Below are 20075 nucleotides of genomic sequence, written 5' to 3'. Positions count from 1 at the left end.
TACAAATATTGAAGCATTAGGTACCATAAAAAAAAGTCCATAATTTTCTTCCCATCATACCAAAGATTTGACAAGACTTTTCTTTTTTCTCAAACGTCTAGGGTTCTCGTCTTCTTCCACGTAAAATTCTTTCTTCTTTTTTTTTTTTTAACGTTTTCTCTCATTTTTTTCACAAATAAAAATATTCTGGGTTTTGATTTTCGCTTACGTATGTTAGCATGATGCAAATATGAATTGAATTTTTTGGATGAAAGTGTTATGTCTCGACATTTTCAGAGGCCTCACTGTTGCCGTGAACTCAAACCACTTTTTCCCTTTCAATTCCTTGAACCTATTTATGTCGTTCTGATGGATGAATTAATAGGGATTGGGAGTTGTTTATTGTTGTACTTTCAGGCTTTTTTAATTCTCAACGGAAGGATAATGAATTTGATGGTGTGGTTGTGGGGATTTTCTTAAACATGTTCAAATTTTGCTTTTTGAATGAGCCTTGGTAATTTCTTGGTGCATTTAATACTGCCTCACCTCACATCCACAAATGACAAATGATCACTGGATAGACATCTTGCAAATAGGGGAACGAGGGGTTCATTTAATTTTTTGGAAAGGTGAAATCCGCAACTATTCAAATATTATATTTTCATTTGCGGTCTGTGAATGACATGTAAGTAAATGGTTCGATGCTTGAAAGAATTGTTATTAAAAAATGAATGCAACGTCAGAGATAAATATTTCACTAAATAATGATGCTGATAAATTTTATGAGCAACATAACTGAAGCTGAAATGTGTATAGCTAATGATCTTGGTTGATGATGTTGGAGGATAATTAATGGCCTGTGATTGGGCATGCACCTTGGAATGGTTGCAATCTTCTGATTTCGTCATGCCATTCTTTTTGTTTATTGTGGGAATGGACATTCCTCTTGCATTCAAGGTAATGTTTTCTCTATATATATGGTTTGTTGATTTGATTACTGAAGTTTTATATGTTATTTCATGCAACTGTTCTTTGAATATTTTCTCCGAACTTAGAAAATTTAACATGTTTTTATTTTGAAATCTTCTATTGATCTACTGTTATTGCACATATATAGCTACGATTTTGCTGTTGTTTTTCAGAACTAATGAGTTGATTTTTTATGCACGTTAATGTCGGGTTACACAATTTTCTTCGCAAGAAACGTCGTTCCGATAAGTTTCGGATTGAAGTAGATAATGAAGCTTCATCGTCTTTATCAGAACAAGTTTATGAAGACAACTTTGATTGATTACTTGATACTCAAGAACAACAACGAGAAAATGCTAATGCGTGGAGGGATATCATAGTCAATCAAATGTGGATCGATATGTAGTTAATAATGATTATAGTTTTTTTCATAAAAGACTACTAAATATCATAATTGTTTGGAATTTTGACTGATCATTTATCTACAATTATTTTATAAAATTATTTATCTAGTATTGATTATTGATACAAGTGTTCTTATTTATTAGTGAAAATAAATATTACTCATAAACTATATATTTGGAATTGACATGACAAAAAATTATGAATTTAATTAGTGGTTTATTAATTTTTTTTAAATTAATAAAAATAATATATAAATTTAAAAATTTACAATAAAAATTTTATATGAAAAATTTTAGGCATAAAAAGTCAACAAGAATCCATGAAAAAAAGTCTACAAAAGTTTACAAATTTTTTGAAAGAAGTCAAGAAGAGTCTATAAAAGTTATTAAAAGTCCATGAACTCCACAGAAGTCAATCACTTTAAAAAAGTCATTAAAAGTCAATAAAAGTCTAAAATGAATACACAGTAAATAAAACGAAAACATATAAAATGTAGTTAATGTTGTTGTGCACCAACCTATTATTGAGAAAATCGGATAATACAACTAACTATCATTGAAAATTTCTTCATTTTATCAATAACAAATCAGAGGGGGGAGATCCGTTTCATATCCAAAAACTCCTCATAATATATATCATTTCATGAAAATCATCACAAGGAAATTTTTGAAATATAATTGAAATTATTTTATCATAAAATTTTAGGAGAAATAACAATTTTTTGGGCTTTATTTTAAATCTGAGCTTGAGGTGATTCACTCACTCGATTCATATCAAGTTTGGAAAATCTAGAACAAAGCTTAATCTTTTTATGTGCTGAACATGCTTGTCAGATTTGATCTACCAAAAAAAAAACATGGTTACAAAAGTATTATCCATTTATGTTATTAATGTTAGTTTCATTTCATGGGTTTGCTCTTTCTTCTATTGATGATTACACCCTTATTTAAATTTTATTATAAAACAATAATATAATTTATAGACATTTTATCACTAAATTTAATCTATGGACTATGATTATAATATGGAAATACATTTTATTGTTACATGGTCAAATTTGTGGATTCAAAATAAATAATTAATCAAATTGGAGTGAGAAAAATCTATCTACCTAAATCTGCATTAGCAAGACTCTAATCCAAACCTAAATGGATCTTTACCTTATCGATAGGCCCAAAAAATTATTGGCTAAAAATAAAATTGTTGAACATAACAATTTTATTTATTTATTATTATTATTATTTTTCCGCCAAATCAAATTGTTAAATTTATTTAATTTTTAATTTAAAAAGGTAAAATTAAAAACGGAGAAAATATAAACTTAACCCACAAGTCACGTGCGAGCCCACCGCCACACGATCTTATATACCGGATCGTTTTCACCAGCTCATGCCCTCTCGCTTCCTCCATCCCCAACAGCTCCGGCGTATCGCGACCGGCTCGGCTCCTTCCTCTGCACCTCCGATTTGATTCCAGGTAAAGTTCGTAGCTTTGATACTTTTTTTTTATATCGAGGATTTTGGTTTTCTCAATTTGATTTATTTGAAGATTCCGAAAAGTGTGTTATTTTTCGAGTAAAAACACGATGATTCACATATATTTTCCTTTAATTTGTCAGTATTTTCGAAATATTGATCTGGAAACGTGTTGTGTGAATTCAGGATGTGAATAATCGAGACGCTTAAACTCCTCAAATGTCTAGGAAACCTAATTCTTGTATTAGTCAACCGGGTCTTTTTTTTTAAAAAAAATAATTGTAGTTACCCAGAAGGCTTTGTTGATAGGGGTGGATGGTATAAATGGATGGTTTAACTGCTTTAAATTATTGTGTTCTCTAGCGGATGTTAATGGCCGAAAACTTTTCTGTTTATATCTATATTGCGAGCTGTTCTTTGGTTTATAGCTATTGTGCGTTGTCGAGGCATTTCCGTGTTGCTATTTTGATTGAAACTTTTCAAGAGGCGTATGGCTATCTCATAATGCAAACTAACTTCATAGTCATAGATGAAAATTACTATTTTTTGGAATCAAACATTATACCAACGTGAAGCTTCATTTGTACATGTCTCCTTATCTTGTTAAGCAGCGGAATTTATTTCTTCTTTCTCACAGTTAATAGTTATACCATTTTTTCAGGAGATATTATTTCTTAGCGTCAAGATGTCACTAAGTGCTACTTTTACCAGCCCAATTACAACTCTATCGATTGGTATGTTATGTCTTCTCAGAACATATATATTTTTCCACGTTTTATATCTATTGTGTTGGCGTTTCTAAAATAATATATACATTGGTTCTTTTAATAAGCCTGCACATGATAAACCCTATTATATAGAGAACTGACGGGTGCCTGTAAAAACCACAAGAAGGGTGGTCGGTTGGTTGTGTAAAATCCTCCTTTTCTCCTGTGGATGTCGGAAAATGTATGTTTTTTTTGTATCTGTATTGTGTAATTTCACTTGCTTGTTTATTCTTAACATATCAACAAATAATGTCGAGGAGTCTACCTCAGCACTATTCAGATCTGTTTTCATGCATCTGAGTTCACGTGGACAATGTTAAAAGAGACATACTCGAGAGTGCACATACATCTAATGGTTAACGCCTTTGAATTACATTTTCGCAGCAAGATCAGAAGTTCAATGTCTGAAGCCAAAGAAGAATGTTTGTTTCACTCCGGTTGGGCTTAAGCCACTCCATTTGCAGCATTCTTTTCGAGTAAAGCGTGCATATATATGTGCTGCTTCCCTGGTAAATATGTCGTACTTTACTTGAGATTGCATTCACTTTTGGCCAATTGATTTTGTAATGATGACTTTAAGAGAGGAGCTTCTCCTTTTATTGAATCTTTATGTTTGGCACTGAGAGTTTCCTTTCTGAAACAATCATCGAACTGTAGAAAAGACACTATTCTGACTGAATATTAACATAGGTTTTAGCTTCTTTTTAACCTATCAAGTAGTTTTGGCTATGGTGAGCGAGGAAAATTTGTTTCACAGGACAGTTCTTTATGAGCACTGCTTGTACTGATTGCTTACCTTCAACTGCAGAATGCCACTTGTGCTGCAGAGCAGACGCAAACAGTCACGAGGCAATCCTCTACCATTACCGTTGCACCTATTCAAGGTATTAATCACCTTCTTCATTCTTCATTATGTAATTTACAAGGAGTCAGGTTTTTGTTTTGTTTCTTCTCGTTTTTATTTGTTTTTTTGGGTACATTCTGCAATCTGGTGGAAGAACTTGATGATTTTATTCCACCTCCTCAACTTTCCTTCTTCTCATGTCAAAACCGTTGAAGCCTCTCTTCTGACAAAATCCTTTTGTTTTTTCACTTTCAAGTAAACGAGTCCCACATTCTCTTTAAAGAATTTGAAATAATCTTGCCATGGTCCAGGAAAGGAGAAATCTCCGGAACTTGATGATGGTGGAACAGGATTTCCACCACGAGATGACGATGGCGGCGGTGGTGGTGGAGGTGGTGGCGGTGGGCACTGGTCTGGTGGATTTTTCTTTTTTGGCTTCCTTGCTTTTTTGGGCTTCTTGAAGGACCAAGAAAGCGAAGGACCTTATCGAGAAGACAGGAGAAGATAGGGGATAATGGATTATGATAATCACTACATATCTTGTGTTATGTTCTCCTTCGTTGAGACCTAATAGCACAATGAATACGTTATACCTTGATATTTTTTGATAGATTATTTTATGAGCCATATAAAAACCCTTTAATATATATGCTTAAAAATCAGTAATAACTTGAAGTTGGTCAAGTGAGATCCAATTTATAGGGGTGGGATCGGATAGGGATCCTTCCCGCTTCCTACCTATAATTTAGTTCTGGTAAGAATCACCTATAATTCAGTTCTGGTAAGAATCCGAAACTGTTTTTTCTCTTGATCTTGTACCAGACACATTTGAATATTCCGAATGTTTCTATTTTTTTGTAGGGAGATGATATCTCGATAATTTTTTCATGTTCAAAAATTTTAAAAAAATTATTTTAACTTTTTAACTTCGGGTTGGGTTGGAAATCTCGTCGGGAAGATGTTTTAGTCCCGATCTCTCTCTTGATATTAATTGAGACCAAAAAAATCCCGACAATTTGGGTAGACAATGCATTGGATCGAGATTTTTTTCGAGACGGAAATGATATAGAATTCGACAAGGGTCGGAATCTTGATAAGTTTTTCTGGGACCAAATCTAGACCCTCAATCGGTCAAAAGAAAATGAAATTTAGTTAATATTTTTATGTTATTGTGAGTAATTAATTTTTTAAAAATAAAAATAAATTAAGGATAAGATGAGCGGAAGTGGGTGGAAATCTTTTGCTACAATTGATGTTACAAATCCTGCTACACTTTGGTCAAAAAAATCTCATTTACACAAATTATTAAAAATTAAATACACCAAACACCATGGATGAACAAAATACAATTAATAGATAAAACATTTCATTCACCTATTTTTTCAATTAAAATCGACAATAAATTGTGTCTCAAACACGATAAATGAGAAACAATATATTGATGATTTTTTTAATTAAAATAATAGGTGAATGAAATGTTTTATCAATGATTAATTGTATTTTGTTTATTCATTATGTTTAATGCATTTAATTTTTAATAATTTGTGCAAACAAGGTTATTTAACATTTGAAAAGGTTGAGCCAAACAGCAATAAAACATTAGGGACTAAATTGACGGTACGACAAGACTGAGAGATTATTTTGAAAAAAAAAAAACAAAAGAAAGAAAAACAAGAAAGACCAAAATGAATTTTATCCAGACTAGAACAACTTTAAATTTGATAACTTGGTTAAAGTTATATAACATTCTGAAATTGATGATTATATTCAAGTAGTTAGGTTAATAATATTGGTTTACTTGACTTGATTTCATTTATTTTTCATCAGCATACAATTACATGGCCAAATTATTTATCCACCACTCACGGTCTACTCGGCATTTAATCTATCAATGTTTCCAACTTCTATCAATTCACCACAGTGGCAAGTTGGCAACAACATCTCAGTGCCGAGTACAAAAAGTTCCTTCTGCTATTCGATTTTGCATCAGAATCAGAACATGTCTCTGTCCGAACGCGTGTTATATCAGTAACCTACGCACATGAAATCACATTCATTCCTCTATGCATTTATAGCTCTACCCTACCTATTTCTCAGATCCTACAAGGGGAGACTACAGAGAGTGCGATTGGGCTGTCGACGATGGCACGACTGCAATCTTGTTAGCCACCGTCAAATCATTTACGCATCTGCGCATAAGCTCTCCCTGAATCATATCCATTCGATATTATATGCCAGATATGAAGAGATTAAACCATACAACACAAACGAAGAGAGCTGGATCTTCTGAAACCATTGAAATCTGTCACTTTTCACATAACTTTGTTTCGACCCTAACCCTTCGGCTTATTCCAGGTTGTTTCGGATGTCACCATATTTCCATAGTAAACTTTCTTTGAAGAATCATCCCAGTAAGCCTGCAAAAACAAGGAAAAGGTGGTTTTCGCAATATTTTAGCAGTGAAACAGGATCAGTTATTAAAAATTCAAATAAAATAAAGCTAAAGACGAGAGAACAAACTTCATCGATATTTTTAGCAGTTAAAAAGGATTAGTTATTAAAAATTCAACTAAAATAAAGCTAAAGAAGAGAGAACAAACTTCAGCATATCATCAACATTCCAAATGCTTTTAGCTTGCGGTACTTCCTGCTTACTACAGCAAGTACCGTCAAGGTTATCCAAACTAACAAATTCGTGATAGGACTACTAGCTCCTCATTCGAGCTTGCCTAACAAAAATTTTCAACCATATTATTAGAAAATCAGGAAAGTGCATTTTTGGTTTTGTAATTTTGTCACTTCACAATTTTGGTCATCTATGTTATTGTTTTGGTACTGTAATTTTTTATTTTTGGTCATTTTAGTCATTTTTCCTCCAATATATTCAAGCTCCCCGTACTTGTCACTTTCTCCTGTAATTTCAAACCGTAGCTCCCATACATGTGACATTTTTCCAGCATAGCACTTAATCACCACTGTTCCCTTGTGCCTGATTTGACACAATTTTAGTATGCTTTGGGTCTAAGGTACTAGTTTGCATTTGTTCTCACCTTGCGAATTACTAACTCAAGTTACTAGATGTGCATACGGCACAAACTGGTGAAACTTCTATACTCTTTCCCACCAACGGATGAAGAAAGTGGGGTATGGGTTGTTGTTACAGACTCGGTGTCTTTTGATTCGTGCCCTCTGGCATCTGTTTTTCATATGCCAGAAAGTTCTCAGCACTTCATGAACCAACTATAACGCAAGCAGCATTCTAATGTATTGAATTGACATCGGGACCAAACGACAACAAGAATCTCAAGCCATTTAGGGCAAAATCAAGAGAGACTTGACTGAAATGTAGGATCAATCCATTACAGGGTATATACCAGAAGAAATGAGAGAATAACCTAAACTTTTCTAAGAATCTTTTGCATGATCGAGACTGTTGGATATAAAAATATATACATATAGTTGTATTAGATATTGTCATCCACTTAAGTGTTATATTTCCAATATGAAAATAAAAGCAACTAAGTAATACCTGCCATCCAGAAGGAAGATCTCTTGAAAGTTCAACAAGATCAGGTTCTTCAAGTCCAGTGGGTTCTGATACATTGTGTTTAGTTTTTTTCGAATTTTGGGCTCTCTTTTGCTTCACCCTTTCTCTCCTATAACATAACTAAGCAAGTCACCACATATTACACCAAGTAAGGAGGGGGGTTGGGGTGGGGGGTTGTTGGGGTGGTTTGAGAATAACCCCAATGAGATAACAACTGGATTCTTATGAATATGGGGTGACGCTAATCCCACATTCATGTGAACTCGTTTATTAGACCAGCGTATGTAGGGGTTCAAGGTGTGGTCGTTAAGATAATGAAAGGTGAAACACACCGTATGAGGGTATTGCAGCAGAATAAGGGCATCTCCAACCCTGCACCATTCCCCAACGCTAAGTTCGGGATGGTGACAGTGTTGCTCCAGAAATCGAGCAACACTGTAGACCTGGCACAGCTTTATCTAACTAATTTTTGTACTCTTTTTTATGGGGTTCTATTATTTGTTAAAAACTATAATTTTTGTTAGTTATATGTCAACTGAGTATTAAGTGGATTTTATTTTTTAATTAATTTGTATTAAATAATTTTATTATGGGATTAAAGAATATAAAAGTTAGTTTGATAAATAATTCAATATTTATTATTGAAATAAAATAAATATATTTATTATTTAATGTTGATAAAATTAATTACATTAAATTTGTATTTGTGCCATCATATATAATATGACTGGTACTATGTTGATTTTTCAAATCAATTGTATAATTTATTTATGTTTGGTATTTACTAATTCACTGTACAAATTATTTAACATAAATTAAATAAAATTAAACTATTTTATTAATTGCTCAAAATAAATCATTTATTTAATTTAATTTTTATGTTTAATACAAAAAGATAATTTTTAAAGAATTAGTTTCATTAAACTTATTTGAAATAATAATTACTTTATTAGATCAAGTTAAGTTCTAATTAACTGTTCCTGATAACAAAATTAATTTTATTATGATCTAAGTGTAAGATTTTCTTATATTTAATATGAAATAATTTAAGAATATTCCTTTTAGAGTGGATGAGTTGGAAAACAACTTTATATTTTGTTCAAAAATGGTGTTATTTTGAAGTTAAAGCTGCACTAAATAATGCACAGGTTTGGAGATGGCCTAAGGCTAACAATCAATTATGCACACTCAATTTTAAAATTCTATCTACAGCAGAAAGTTACCAATCTCCACCCAGTGGCTGAAAATTAGCATTATCCTTCGCCTCCCCACTCGCAATCTGCTCCGTTTGCCATTCCTGAAATTAGAAATCAGTCAAAGAAACTGGGTAAGAAAGCCCAATTTAGTGATAACAGAAACATTTCTATACCTCAATTTCACGTTGTCTTTTCCTCTCTAACATTTCATAAGCATTTTCAGGTTCTTCTTCCTCTTCATGCAACTCTTCTTTTGCAGCTTTCCACTGAGAATAGAAGGGACACACTCAATTTTGTATTACAAGGTAAAAACCAATAAATAAAATAAAATCTAAGATTCTAAGATGCTTATAAATAGACAGTTAGTACCTTGTTCACCAAGCTGGAAAGTTTCTTATTAGATCTCAACGTGGGTACCACAGCAACGGTTCTCTTCTTACTACGTGAAACTGTGAAGGTGAAGAAACCTCAAATAAGGTGTTTTGGAGCATTTGAAAAACAAATCATGTGGATGCCAAACGTCAGATTATATAAATTTATTCAAAAGTGTATTCAGATGCAACTAATAAGTTTATGCTTGAATTTAAGATGTCTTAAATGCAATAGCCAGCACATAAGTTTACATTCCCAGGCAATAATTTTCTTGCAGCTTCCTATAAATTAATATCAGTATGTGCCACATCCTTTAACCTTAACCATAGCGAACAAAAAACCAGTTCACAAGTATTACCCTTGGATTGAACCTTAGAAGTCGCAGCTGCGGAGGCGGAGGCGGAGGCGGCAGCAGAAACAAGCGTTGGGGCATCAGAGGCAGATGAAACACTAACACCATGGCTCATGGAAGTAGTTGATTGAGATCCAACAGCTGGTTGAGCATCCAAGAACTCTGGCTCCTTTATAGACCCTTGGCCAGACTTGACAACAGTGTGATTAGCTTTTGGAACTAAATTATTCGCAGCGTCTGCATGGGAATCTAAGGAACATATAGTATCAGTGCCTTTGTTCGTGGGAACAGTTTCACTTTGAATCCTCGAAGACTCCACAGCTGCACCGCTCACCAATGAAGGAGGAATTATACCACCATTTTGAAGGCCATAATAGGAACTAGGCTCTCCAGGGTTTCCTACCAAAGAAGCAACTGCATAGACATTGGGGACTGGTTCATAATAAGGTGTTATGTGGGAAGCAGAAACCGGCACTCCCTCGGGATGGGCATACAAAGTGGCACCAGAAATTTCAGCATTTGATTGCCCATAATACTCAAGATTGGAGGAAGGATATGCCAGAACATAGTGCTCCGAATAAGGTAAAGTATGGATAGAAACCAAATGTGATGGTGGAGGATACGATGTTTCTGGAGGCTCGTCAGGTGGTGGTGGGGGAAAAGGATAGTCATCAGGTGGTGGAGGGGGAAAAGGTTCATTATCAGGAGGTGGAGGGGGGCAAAGTTCGTTTTCAATAGAGAGTGGATGAATCCAACTTGTGGCAGGTGGTTGTGCACTCAACATTTGCCCATGCAGTAAGGTCTCGTGGACAGAAGGTGGATTTTGTTGATTTGATTGTTCCTGAGATAGGATATGATAATGAGCACCTGAAGCACCCCCAACAGATGATTTCAGTGAAGTAGGTGTATCCTCAACTTCCATGTCCACATCCATGTCTACTTCTTCTCCAGAACAATGAACTGATTTGGATATTAATTCAGTTTGCATTTCAAGCCCAACAATTTCAGTCTTTCCTTCAGACTCAGTATTAGAACACATGGTGGGATAAACCAATGAAGGCACAAGTCCAGTTGCGGAGGCAACATCACTATAAGATTCAATATGTGACTTCTCAGAAGTACAATCGGGATGATTCGATTCTTTCACAGCCCGACACAGCCCCTTCATTTCATTCGAATCAACTTTGATGGCTTCTTGTGATTTAACAGTAGCTTCATATTCATCTACAGGAGCAGAACCATATTGCCGAATAGCGTCATCTATGGCTGCATCAAGTCGTTTTAGCTGGTCCTCAGAATGCAACCAAAACTGAAGCAAGGCTGACCCACAAGATGCTAAAGTCTTGATGTCAGAGAGTCTGATCTCAACTTCCAATTCGTACTTTAACTTAATATCTTGCCATCGCAGATTCCAGTTCAAACTGACGAACAAAATGAGAAGAATCAATAATGCAAACTAAATGAAAGGGGTAAACTCAGAGTTTGCCAACTGAGTTAACTAAGGATGGCTTAATCATCGTTTTTTGTCAAAAAAGGACATGCTCAGTAATCATGTTTGGAACGAAAATGAAATACAAGATGAACAGCTTAACTTTTACCTTTCCAAAGAGTTCAATCTTTCTAACAAGATGTCACAATGCTTTATCAGGTGCGAAGAAAAATCAGTCCCTAAATTGCAGCTATATTTAGCATCATCAACTACAGGAGCATCATCAAGCAAAGAAGTTCGACAATTTTGATTGGCATCTGTATTTCCTATTTCATTACCAAGAGAATCACCCATACATCCTTCCTCAAATCCATCTGCTTCTGCCCCTTTACCAGAATTAACACTAGTTTTGTAAATGGCCTCAGAACCCTCGTTAAGTTTCTCAGCGGTGGCATCTTCTTGTTCTGTGTCCACGGATGTTCCTGATGGATCACCAACAGCAATCTGTGGGTGATTCACAACCGTAGCTTGAGCCAAAATGTCAGGTACTTCCCATGAAGTTTCACCAGTTGAAATATTCCAATAATAATATTGACTACTCTCTTCATGCAACACCTTTTTCCAGCTTAAAACCATGTCCCCAACCGGTTCATTGGGTTTCGCAGCACATATATCTTCTTCCATTGCTTTCGTCTCTCTGAGCAAATCATCAGGTTTGTCAAATGAGGAGCCAAGTTTTTGCAAAAGATCCTGTGACACGGGATCATTATCCAAATCAAGCTGCTTCACCACTTGAACGGAATGATCATTCACAACATCAGTTCCAATCTCTTCGTTTGTAATTTCACCGGTAACTTTTGCCTGTGAAAAAGATACGTCATCGTCAATTTAGGGCAACCGACAATAAGGGATTAAAGATCGCACAAATAGAAATCCATGAAATGAAAATAAGTGATGGCAGCAAAATAAATACCACAACTAAAATTTCAAGTGCTGGCTATCAGCCTGTGCCTCGAGATATGCAATCAATTATCAATGCGGAATGTAAGGGTGACATTACAATACAATGAGGAAACGTTGCTCTTCATTAGACCGTGAGTACACTAGCATACATACCTTGGCCGGTGTGACACTTATCCGGCAGTGGTACCCAATGGCCAAACCTCCTGATGCAGGTAATAGTTATACTTTTTCTCTTATAGACTATTGAGTATTTGTTATCTTATTGTTTAAGAGTTGGTACATACATATTAACTTATATATTATGAATTGTTTTCAGGATATTTAGATTTTTGCATATTATCACTTGGAGTGCTCCCCTTCAACAAAGCACATGCCTCGCCTTGCCCCCCAGGATCAACACCACCACGTGCCTATGCCGCACGCAATCACATTTGAGAGTAAACAAAAGAACATACAGAAAGTTCAGAAAGCTACCAAGCCATTAAAATGTAAATCAGGTCCTCCATCTATACATGAAAAGCTAGTTGAAAACTAAAAATTAAAATCTAGAGTTTGGGACATCTGCTTCTGCGGCTGTGTATTCTTCTATGGTTGTTCACATGTTGGTTGATTGAGCACAACAAGAACACATAACAGAATCGAGGTAAAAAAATCAGCTTGTTATCCAGTAATCTTTCAGTTTGGTATTTGGCTTGATTTCAGCATTCGATGCTAATTAATCAAGCTGTAATGAACAATGCAATTTTTAAGCAAAATATGAAACAGTTTGGCACCATAATTATTTAAATAATGAAATCAGTAAAATACAATGTGCGTATATCTTCAATTCATTTTATTTGTCATCAACAAAGCAATTTCAACATAAATAACCAGCCCTAGAATAAAATAAAGAGAGAGTCTTTTGATTATTTAATACTCTGGATTTGAAGAAAACTTCTAATTTAAGAAATAACCAAATAAAATTATTTCATTTAGCATCCATTTTGGTAAATCACATGACCGAAACTTACTAAATTCAATCATACTGACAAAGCACTGCTACATGCTTCAAAGGTTTCGAAGTACCCCGGGTTCCGCCAATAACACACAGAAGAGATAAGCCAATGCTAGTACACTCACCTTATCATCAGGGTCACCAGATGGGTCCTTGGCAGCACCAGCATCTTGAACTTCACTTAGAAGTTCATCCACGTCATCATCACTGTATTGCTCGAGCAGCATAAGAGGATTATTTAGGTGTGGGCCTGCAGAAAAACCACTATACAGTCAAATGCCTACTAAAGGTCCAGATGACAGATAGCTGCTCATGGTAATCAACATATCCATTAAAAAAAAGGCAACAAATGGTACTGTGTAAAAAAAAAAACAATCATTCAAAACACTGTTTGACAGCCAATTTAAAAGAGGCCAAAGGTTTAGGCACTCTGCAAAACCACCCCACCTGTAAAAAGTGGAATGCATCAGCATCGCCCAAAAGCAAATAAAGCCAAAGACATACGAACCAATATGGAAAAACTTCCTTCTCTGATCTTCAGACCACCTTCGATGCCGCCAAAATAAGGAACTGACAAGTCGATAGTTTACAGAATAATGCACTGTGGCATGGAGGAGACGTAGGCTGATAACCATTTGATTGTTCCCAATGCCACAGCCATCCTACAGTCTGAGAACAACAATTTTTGGGGGTGCTAATAACAAATCTTGTAGCAAAAATACTCTCTAGTTTTCCACCAATATTAAGTGTTCACATCATATGTCTGTACAAAGAGCAGTCCTTGAAGAAAACTGATGGAACCCACCTGAGGATGAGGGAGAATCAGGTAACTCGGACTGGGTTCTGGAGTCACTGTCCCCTCCAACTTCATTCTGGGCAGAGGAGCCACCCAAATCTCCTAATAAAGAACAATAAATGTACATAACAATCAGACCAAATAAAAACTTTCCATGCAGATGCTGACATAATACAGTAATCCTGAAAAAGAGACAAGAAATTGAAGGTGGACGACCAAGAGAATTATATCAATTGACTAGTGCTTTTAGCTTAAAGGTTCAATCAGAAATATATTATTGATTCGGCACTAATTTTATATGTCTACGATTGTTCAAAAGCATGAGTATATGATTTTCTCAACCAATTCCATATGAACTTATTCCGCAAACAATTGAAGTATTTAAAAAGAAGATGTGAAACCTAACTTATAAAGCTTGCATTGACAAAAACCAGCACTCCAGGACCCAAAATTGTAAATTTCAAAATTTTAGCATACAGTTATACATACCGGAGGGTTCCACACACAGATCAAGTTTAACTCTGCGACCAGCGGCGCTTATGGCGGCAAGTCGACGCTCCTTACGCCTTCCCATCGATCGGAACTTGGAACGGTTTTCAGAACCAAGACTCTATGCGCAAGAAATCGTCGAATGATCGAATAATTATGAAAGAATTGAAAATTTTAATTGAAAGTTGAAACCCTAATCCCTGAATGCTTGGTTGCTTCTTATATAAGATATTTAAATTTCTTATCTTGCACCCGTATTTATTTTTTTGATTGATGTATGATGATTTGATTTTTATTTATTTTTTGAGTTGGTTGATTTGATTTATTTATTGATCCATTCCATATCTATCGCATAGATACATACCCTAATTGAAGTGAATTGGACTGCGTGATCCACATATTTTAGGCCCATTTTAATTATGGACCAATCCTCTTTGTTAACATGTATTGGGCCTGTGAACAGGCCACCTTGGTCCACTCGCTAGCAGATCTATTTTTAAAAGCCGAATCAAGTTGAGTGCGTCCGGACTGAGCCGGCTAAAACGACATTAGAGTCTGGAGTTGTTTAAACCAGCTTAGGATGACTGGACCGGTTTATTTCATCGTACGAAATAGATGGGTTGATTTGATAATTTGTAACACCTATCGGTATGTTATATAAGGATGGGCGTTGAGTTGGGTACCTCGGGTTCAGGTATTTTTGGGTTAGGAGCATAAAAAATTGAGTAGTGTTTTTACTACGTGAACTCATCCAGAAAAAAATAATAATTGAGTAGAGTTTTTTACGTTCGTTTAGACAAATTTTTTTATATATATAAAAAAAAGATTAGGATGAAATTATCTCTCAAAACCTAACTACTCAAGCCATAATTAAAACATAATTATTTTGGACATATATTTTATTAAAGTGATTTACTAAGATTTCAACTATAATTATTCTAATTTCAGCTTAATTGTTAAAAACCCTGAGGATGTGTTAGGTTTCACGAATGGTAATGTCATGTGAAATGTAAATTTTAAATATTTTGTTATGTAGATCAAAATTGGTCCTGCGAAAATTTTTTCTACTTTCACATTCAATAAATTTAATATTGGGAGAATTTGTGATAAATCCCTCATAGCAAACTCGAATTCATCCTCAGTTCCCGTTTTAGACATTATTTGTTCTCAATCCCTGACAAAAGTCTGCTCTTTGTTTGAACTCCCTATTTGGGTAAGTTTACAAAAATGCCCCTAAAATGATTTATGGAAGAAAAAAAAAACAGGATTGTTCTACTGTAATCGTTATTTTCCCTCTGTTTCTTCTTCTTGATTCTCCTCTCCCGAATCTTTTCTTCTCTCAATCTTAAACGTTTAATCCATCAACCAAAGTCGCAGATCTGTGTTTACTCGGGTAATGTTGAAGATCTACATTGACGTGGGTTGAGGGAATTTCCCATCTTTGTGCTGAAACGGAAATTTTCACATATTTGCAGGTTAGTTTTTAGATTATAAATCTTATAAATTTGGAGTGAATAAATTATTATCACGGCTTGATGTATGACTTACAAATTTAAAATGTTGAATTGATGGAATTGTTTGAGATTTTTTATGATTATAGAGGTGGTATTGAATTTCCGGGCATCACGTTTGTTTTACAGATTAGCTTACTAATATCAATTTTCACGTTTGTTGCTGGGAATGCAGTTTATTTCATGAGTTTTTGTGATAGATTAGCTTATATTTCGTATTGTTCTCGATTATAATGTTTTAATTTTTAATTTTGGGGTTTTAGTTCTATACTATTATATTTATACTGTGATTTAATTTAGTAGACTTAAAATCTAGTATTCTGAATTTGAAATTTTGTACTGTTTATGTGTAATATATGATGAAAGAATATATTATTACTTTGATTTATTGTATTGAAGAGCATTCCCCTTTTGTAGTATGAGAATGAAGTTTTACAAACTAGCTTACCAATATCAATTTTTACGTCTGTTGTTGGGAATGCAGTTCATTTCATGAGCATTTGTGATATATAAGCATATATTTCGTATTATTCTCGATTATAATGTTTTAATTCTTAATTTTGGGGTTTTAGTTCAGAACTATTACATTTATATTGTGATTTAAATTATTTGAATTAAAATATAGTATTCTGAATTTGTTATTTTGTACTGTTTGTGTGTAATATATGATGAAAAAATATATTATTGCTTCGATTTGCTGTATTGAAAAGCATGCCCCTTTTGTAGTTTGAGGATGGAATCTGGAAGTGGTCCTTGCAATCTTTCATTTTTGGGTTGCTGTAAATTCAAGAAGCAGCTGTTTGTCATATCAATTTTCAGTGGTTGTAGCTTGACGGATGTTTTTTCTAGTCTGAGCAAAAAATGTGCAGAAATATCTCCGGAATCCACTATGCTTCAATACGTAGCTCCACTGCATAAGATGTTTGTGTCTTTGAATGATGATGATGATGTCCTTAATATGATTCATCTTCATATGTGTGTAAAGCTTACGACGATTGAATTGAGGGCAGAGAAAAGAAATGAACAGTTCAACAACTTGAATGATGGGAGGTAAAATTCATTTACTTATTATTAAACGTATATTTTCATTCTCCTATTTCGATATGTTTAGTAACATGTTTAATATAAAAAATTAAAGGTAAAATATTGTAGATTGCTTTGTATAAATTATCAATTAGTTGCTTGAAACCAAGATTTATTTTTAGTCATTATCAATTTGTTTTTGTGGTTATTGTTCTTTTTTATCTTATTAAATTTAAATTAAACTGTAAGGGTTTATGAGGAAGACACACAGTCAAAGAGTGACAACGAGGTTGAACAGCCCCCTTGCGCCAATACTATAGATGTCTTGATTAATTGTATTCATGGTGTAGGACAAACATTCAAGGGTGCTGGTGAATTTAGGAATTATTTGAAAAACTTTTCTGTTGCCACAAGACGTTCATTTATGTATGTAAAAAATAACAGCGAGAAGGTAATTGTGATTTGTAGTGAAAAGAGCTGCGGTTGGAGAATTTATGCTTCGAAACATAAAAAAAACAATCTATTTGTCATCAGAAAATGTAAACTACAACATAATTATGGTGAGAATAATCTACGTAGCAGAGGGCATCCTAGAGCCGATGCCTATTGGATAGCGAATGTTGTGAAAGAAAAATTGAGAGGGGAGCCCTCTTATCGTCCGTGTATAATGCAGATGGACTTGCAAAGAGATTTCGGGGTAGAGTTAGAATACCGCAAAGTGTGGAAGGGTAAAGAGTTGGCGATGCATGATATTCATGGCACAGATGAAGGATGCTATGATAGATTAAGATGGTATTGTGATGCTGTTAAAAATACTAATCCTGGTAGTGTTGTAGAGTGTGAGATTGAACCTTTGACTAAAAAATTCAGACGGTTGTTCATTTGTTTTTATGCATGTGTCGTCGGTTTTGTTAGTGGTTGTAGGCCATTGATATTTTTGGATGGTACTCATATAAAGAATAAGTATAAAGGATGCATCTTAGTTGCTGTGTCGAAAGATGCGAACGATGATCTTTTCACAATTGCTTATGCCATAGTAGATGCGGAGAATGATGCGAACTGGGATTGGTTTTGTTATCATTTGAGTCGTGTGCTCCTTTACTATCAATGCATTCCATTCGACGAGTTCACATTTTTATCGGACAGACATCCCAGTATCATCAAGGCAGTGAATCAAGTATTTGTTGGGAGTCACCATGCTTATTGTTTGAGACATTTAGTGGATAATTTCGTTAAGCAGGTAAATTCCAAATTACGAATCCTTGAGCAATTTTACTTTAAATTTCTCATATTATCTGATAATTTTAAGCTGGATCTAAATTTTTATTAATCTTTTTAGGTGTTGAGAAGTTATCCCAGACATAACAAAAAACATTGGTCTTCGGTATTCAAGAAAGCTGCGTATGCTCTGTCTTTTCAAGAGTATGAGCAACATATAAACAATATATTAGAGTCAATGCCACTTGCCAGAGGGTTTATTGTAAATTTTGATCCACAGAGTTGGGCCAATGCATTGTTTGTTGGCAATAGATGGGGTGTTATAAATAACAATATAGCCGAGTGTTGGAATATTTGGGTTAGACCAGCTCGTCATCTGCCTATTGTTGCTATGGTTGATCACATACGTGTGCAGATAATGAAAATGATGCACCGACGACGTGAATCAACTCTGTTCATGACCAAGGAATTAATTCCAAGAAAAGAAAAGTCTGTTGTAAGCGCATATATGGAATCCCGAACATTAAGAGTTCAGCGGTCGTGTGATTGGAAGTTTGAGGTTGTTGATGGTGAAAAGTCATTTGCCGTGGATTTAGTGGATATGACTTGTTCATGCAGAGTTTGGCAGATCAATAAAATTCCGTGCAAGCACGCCATTTCTGCCATTGAGACAAAATCTCTGTCTGTGTATGATTTTTGTGACAAGTATTTCAAGATCGAATCGTATCGCGCTGCGTACAAAGGACATATTAATCCTATCCCAACCTTTGACATCAGTGAGTCATGTGTTGCTGAATTCGATACAATCCAAGCTCCTTCTGTGTGTAGTCAGCCCGGTCGCAGAAGGACGAAGAGAATACCATCGCAAGTTAATACACGTGTCTCAACATGTGGTCGTTGTCATGCTAGAGGACACAATAGACGCAGTTGCAAGGAACCTATAGAGTAGATGTAATCGTTTAAAAATATGATGTTTCAATTATTGGTTATTAGCATAACTTTTTAACAGAATTTATTCAAAACTTAATATTGACTGTTCAAAAAATATGCAGGGGCAAGCGATTACTGGAAGCTGGTTCGAGCATGAAATTTGCCATCGAAAAGGCACACACATTCGAGTGGAAGCATTGCTGGATTGCGCTTGGTTTGAGGCTTTTGTGGAACCATCTTCTGTCACATTTTAACTTGAGCTGGGGTCATAGTGTAGTTAAGTGTATTGTGTTGTCTTAAGTTCTTCTGAAACCAACTCTCTGTTTGTGGTAAACAAATATGTAATGTTTGAATTTGAGAAATGATATTTGTCATTACTTTTCAGTGGACGATGCCTTCTCAGTTAACTAATCAAATAAGTCGTTGCTTTACATTTTGAAATGGCAAGTGCTAAGTGATATGTATTTCGTACAACTTGTATTTAATATGAAATAAAGCTGCATAAATTTGGAACTTAATGTCGGATTATTACAATACACAGCGCTACAAGTAATATTAGCACAAGAACGAAACATGTGCAACCAAAGCAACAACATATTCCTATAATATGGTCGTGTACTGATGCACTAGTAGGCTGGTTGTGTAGCGCCTCAGAGGACGAATGCTCGTTAAGCTTGTAATTCAACTGTTCCGTTGAATCATGGACGGAGGAGGAGGCAGAATGTTGAGGCATTGAATACACGCAGCTCTCTTTACCTTGCTTACTTGTGTTTGGTTTCAACTTTGACGATTTCTGAAGAGATTCACCGTGATAAT

General features: G+C 34.8%; 2 protein-coding genes across 5 annotated transcripts; one reads left to right on the top strand and one right to left on the bottom strand.

The window, feature by feature from the left end:
* Positions 1-2678: 2678 nt before the first annotated feature.
* LOC140875884 (uncharacterized) lies at positions 2679-5086 on the top strand. The gene is made up of 5 exons (XM_073279709.1): positions 2679-2829; positions 3490-3562; positions 3980-4104; positions 4404-4479; positions 4751-5086. Exons 2-5 carry the CDS (start codon positions 3514-3516, stop codon positions 4945-4947), a joined length of 447 nt encoding a protein of 148 aa, XP_073135810.1. The 5' UTR covers positions 2679-2829; positions 3490-3513; the 3' UTR covers positions 4948-5086.
* Positions 5087-6248: 1162 nt separating this feature from the next.
* LOC140892195 (uncharacterized) lies at positions 6249-14834 on the bottom strand. 4 transcript variants are annotated; one of them, XM_073301021.1, is made up of 11 exons: positions 14578-14595; positions 14098-14190; positions 13801-13961; positions 13418-13542; positions 11505-12196; positions 9913-11327; positions 9552-9631; positions 9356-9448; positions 9210-9283; positions 7969-8095; positions 6249-6856 (listed from the first exon to the last, which is right to left on the bottom strand). In XM_073301021.1, the coding sequence occupies exons 3-11, from the start codon at positions 13925-13927 to the stop codon at positions 6773-6775; spliced, it is 2817 nt and encodes a 938-aa protein (XP_073157122.1). In that variant the 5' UTR covers positions 13928-13961; positions 14098-14190; positions 14578-14595; the 3' UTR covers positions 6249-6772. The 4 variants fall into 4 exon arrangements, with proteins under 4 accessions (XP_073157122.1, XP_073157107.1, XP_073157114.1 ...); XM_073301006.1 differs by lacking the exon at positions 13801-13961 and having other exon boundaries at positions 14578-14834; XM_073301013.1 differs by having other exon boundaries at positions 13801-14190; positions 14578-14632.
* Positions 14835-20075: the final 5241 nt, after the last annotated feature.

Source organism: Henckelia pumila, chromosome 1 (assembly GCF_033568475.1).
Source record: "Henckelia pumila isolate YLH828 chromosome 1, ASM3356847v2, whole genome shotgun sequence".
Taxonomy (NCBI): domain Eukaryota; kingdom Viridiplantae; phylum Streptophyta; class Magnoliopsida; order Lamiales; family Gesneriaceae; genus Henckelia; species Henckelia pumila.
Note: the sequence above shows the minus strand (reverse complement) of the source record. Positions and strands in the feature narration are given on the sequence as shown.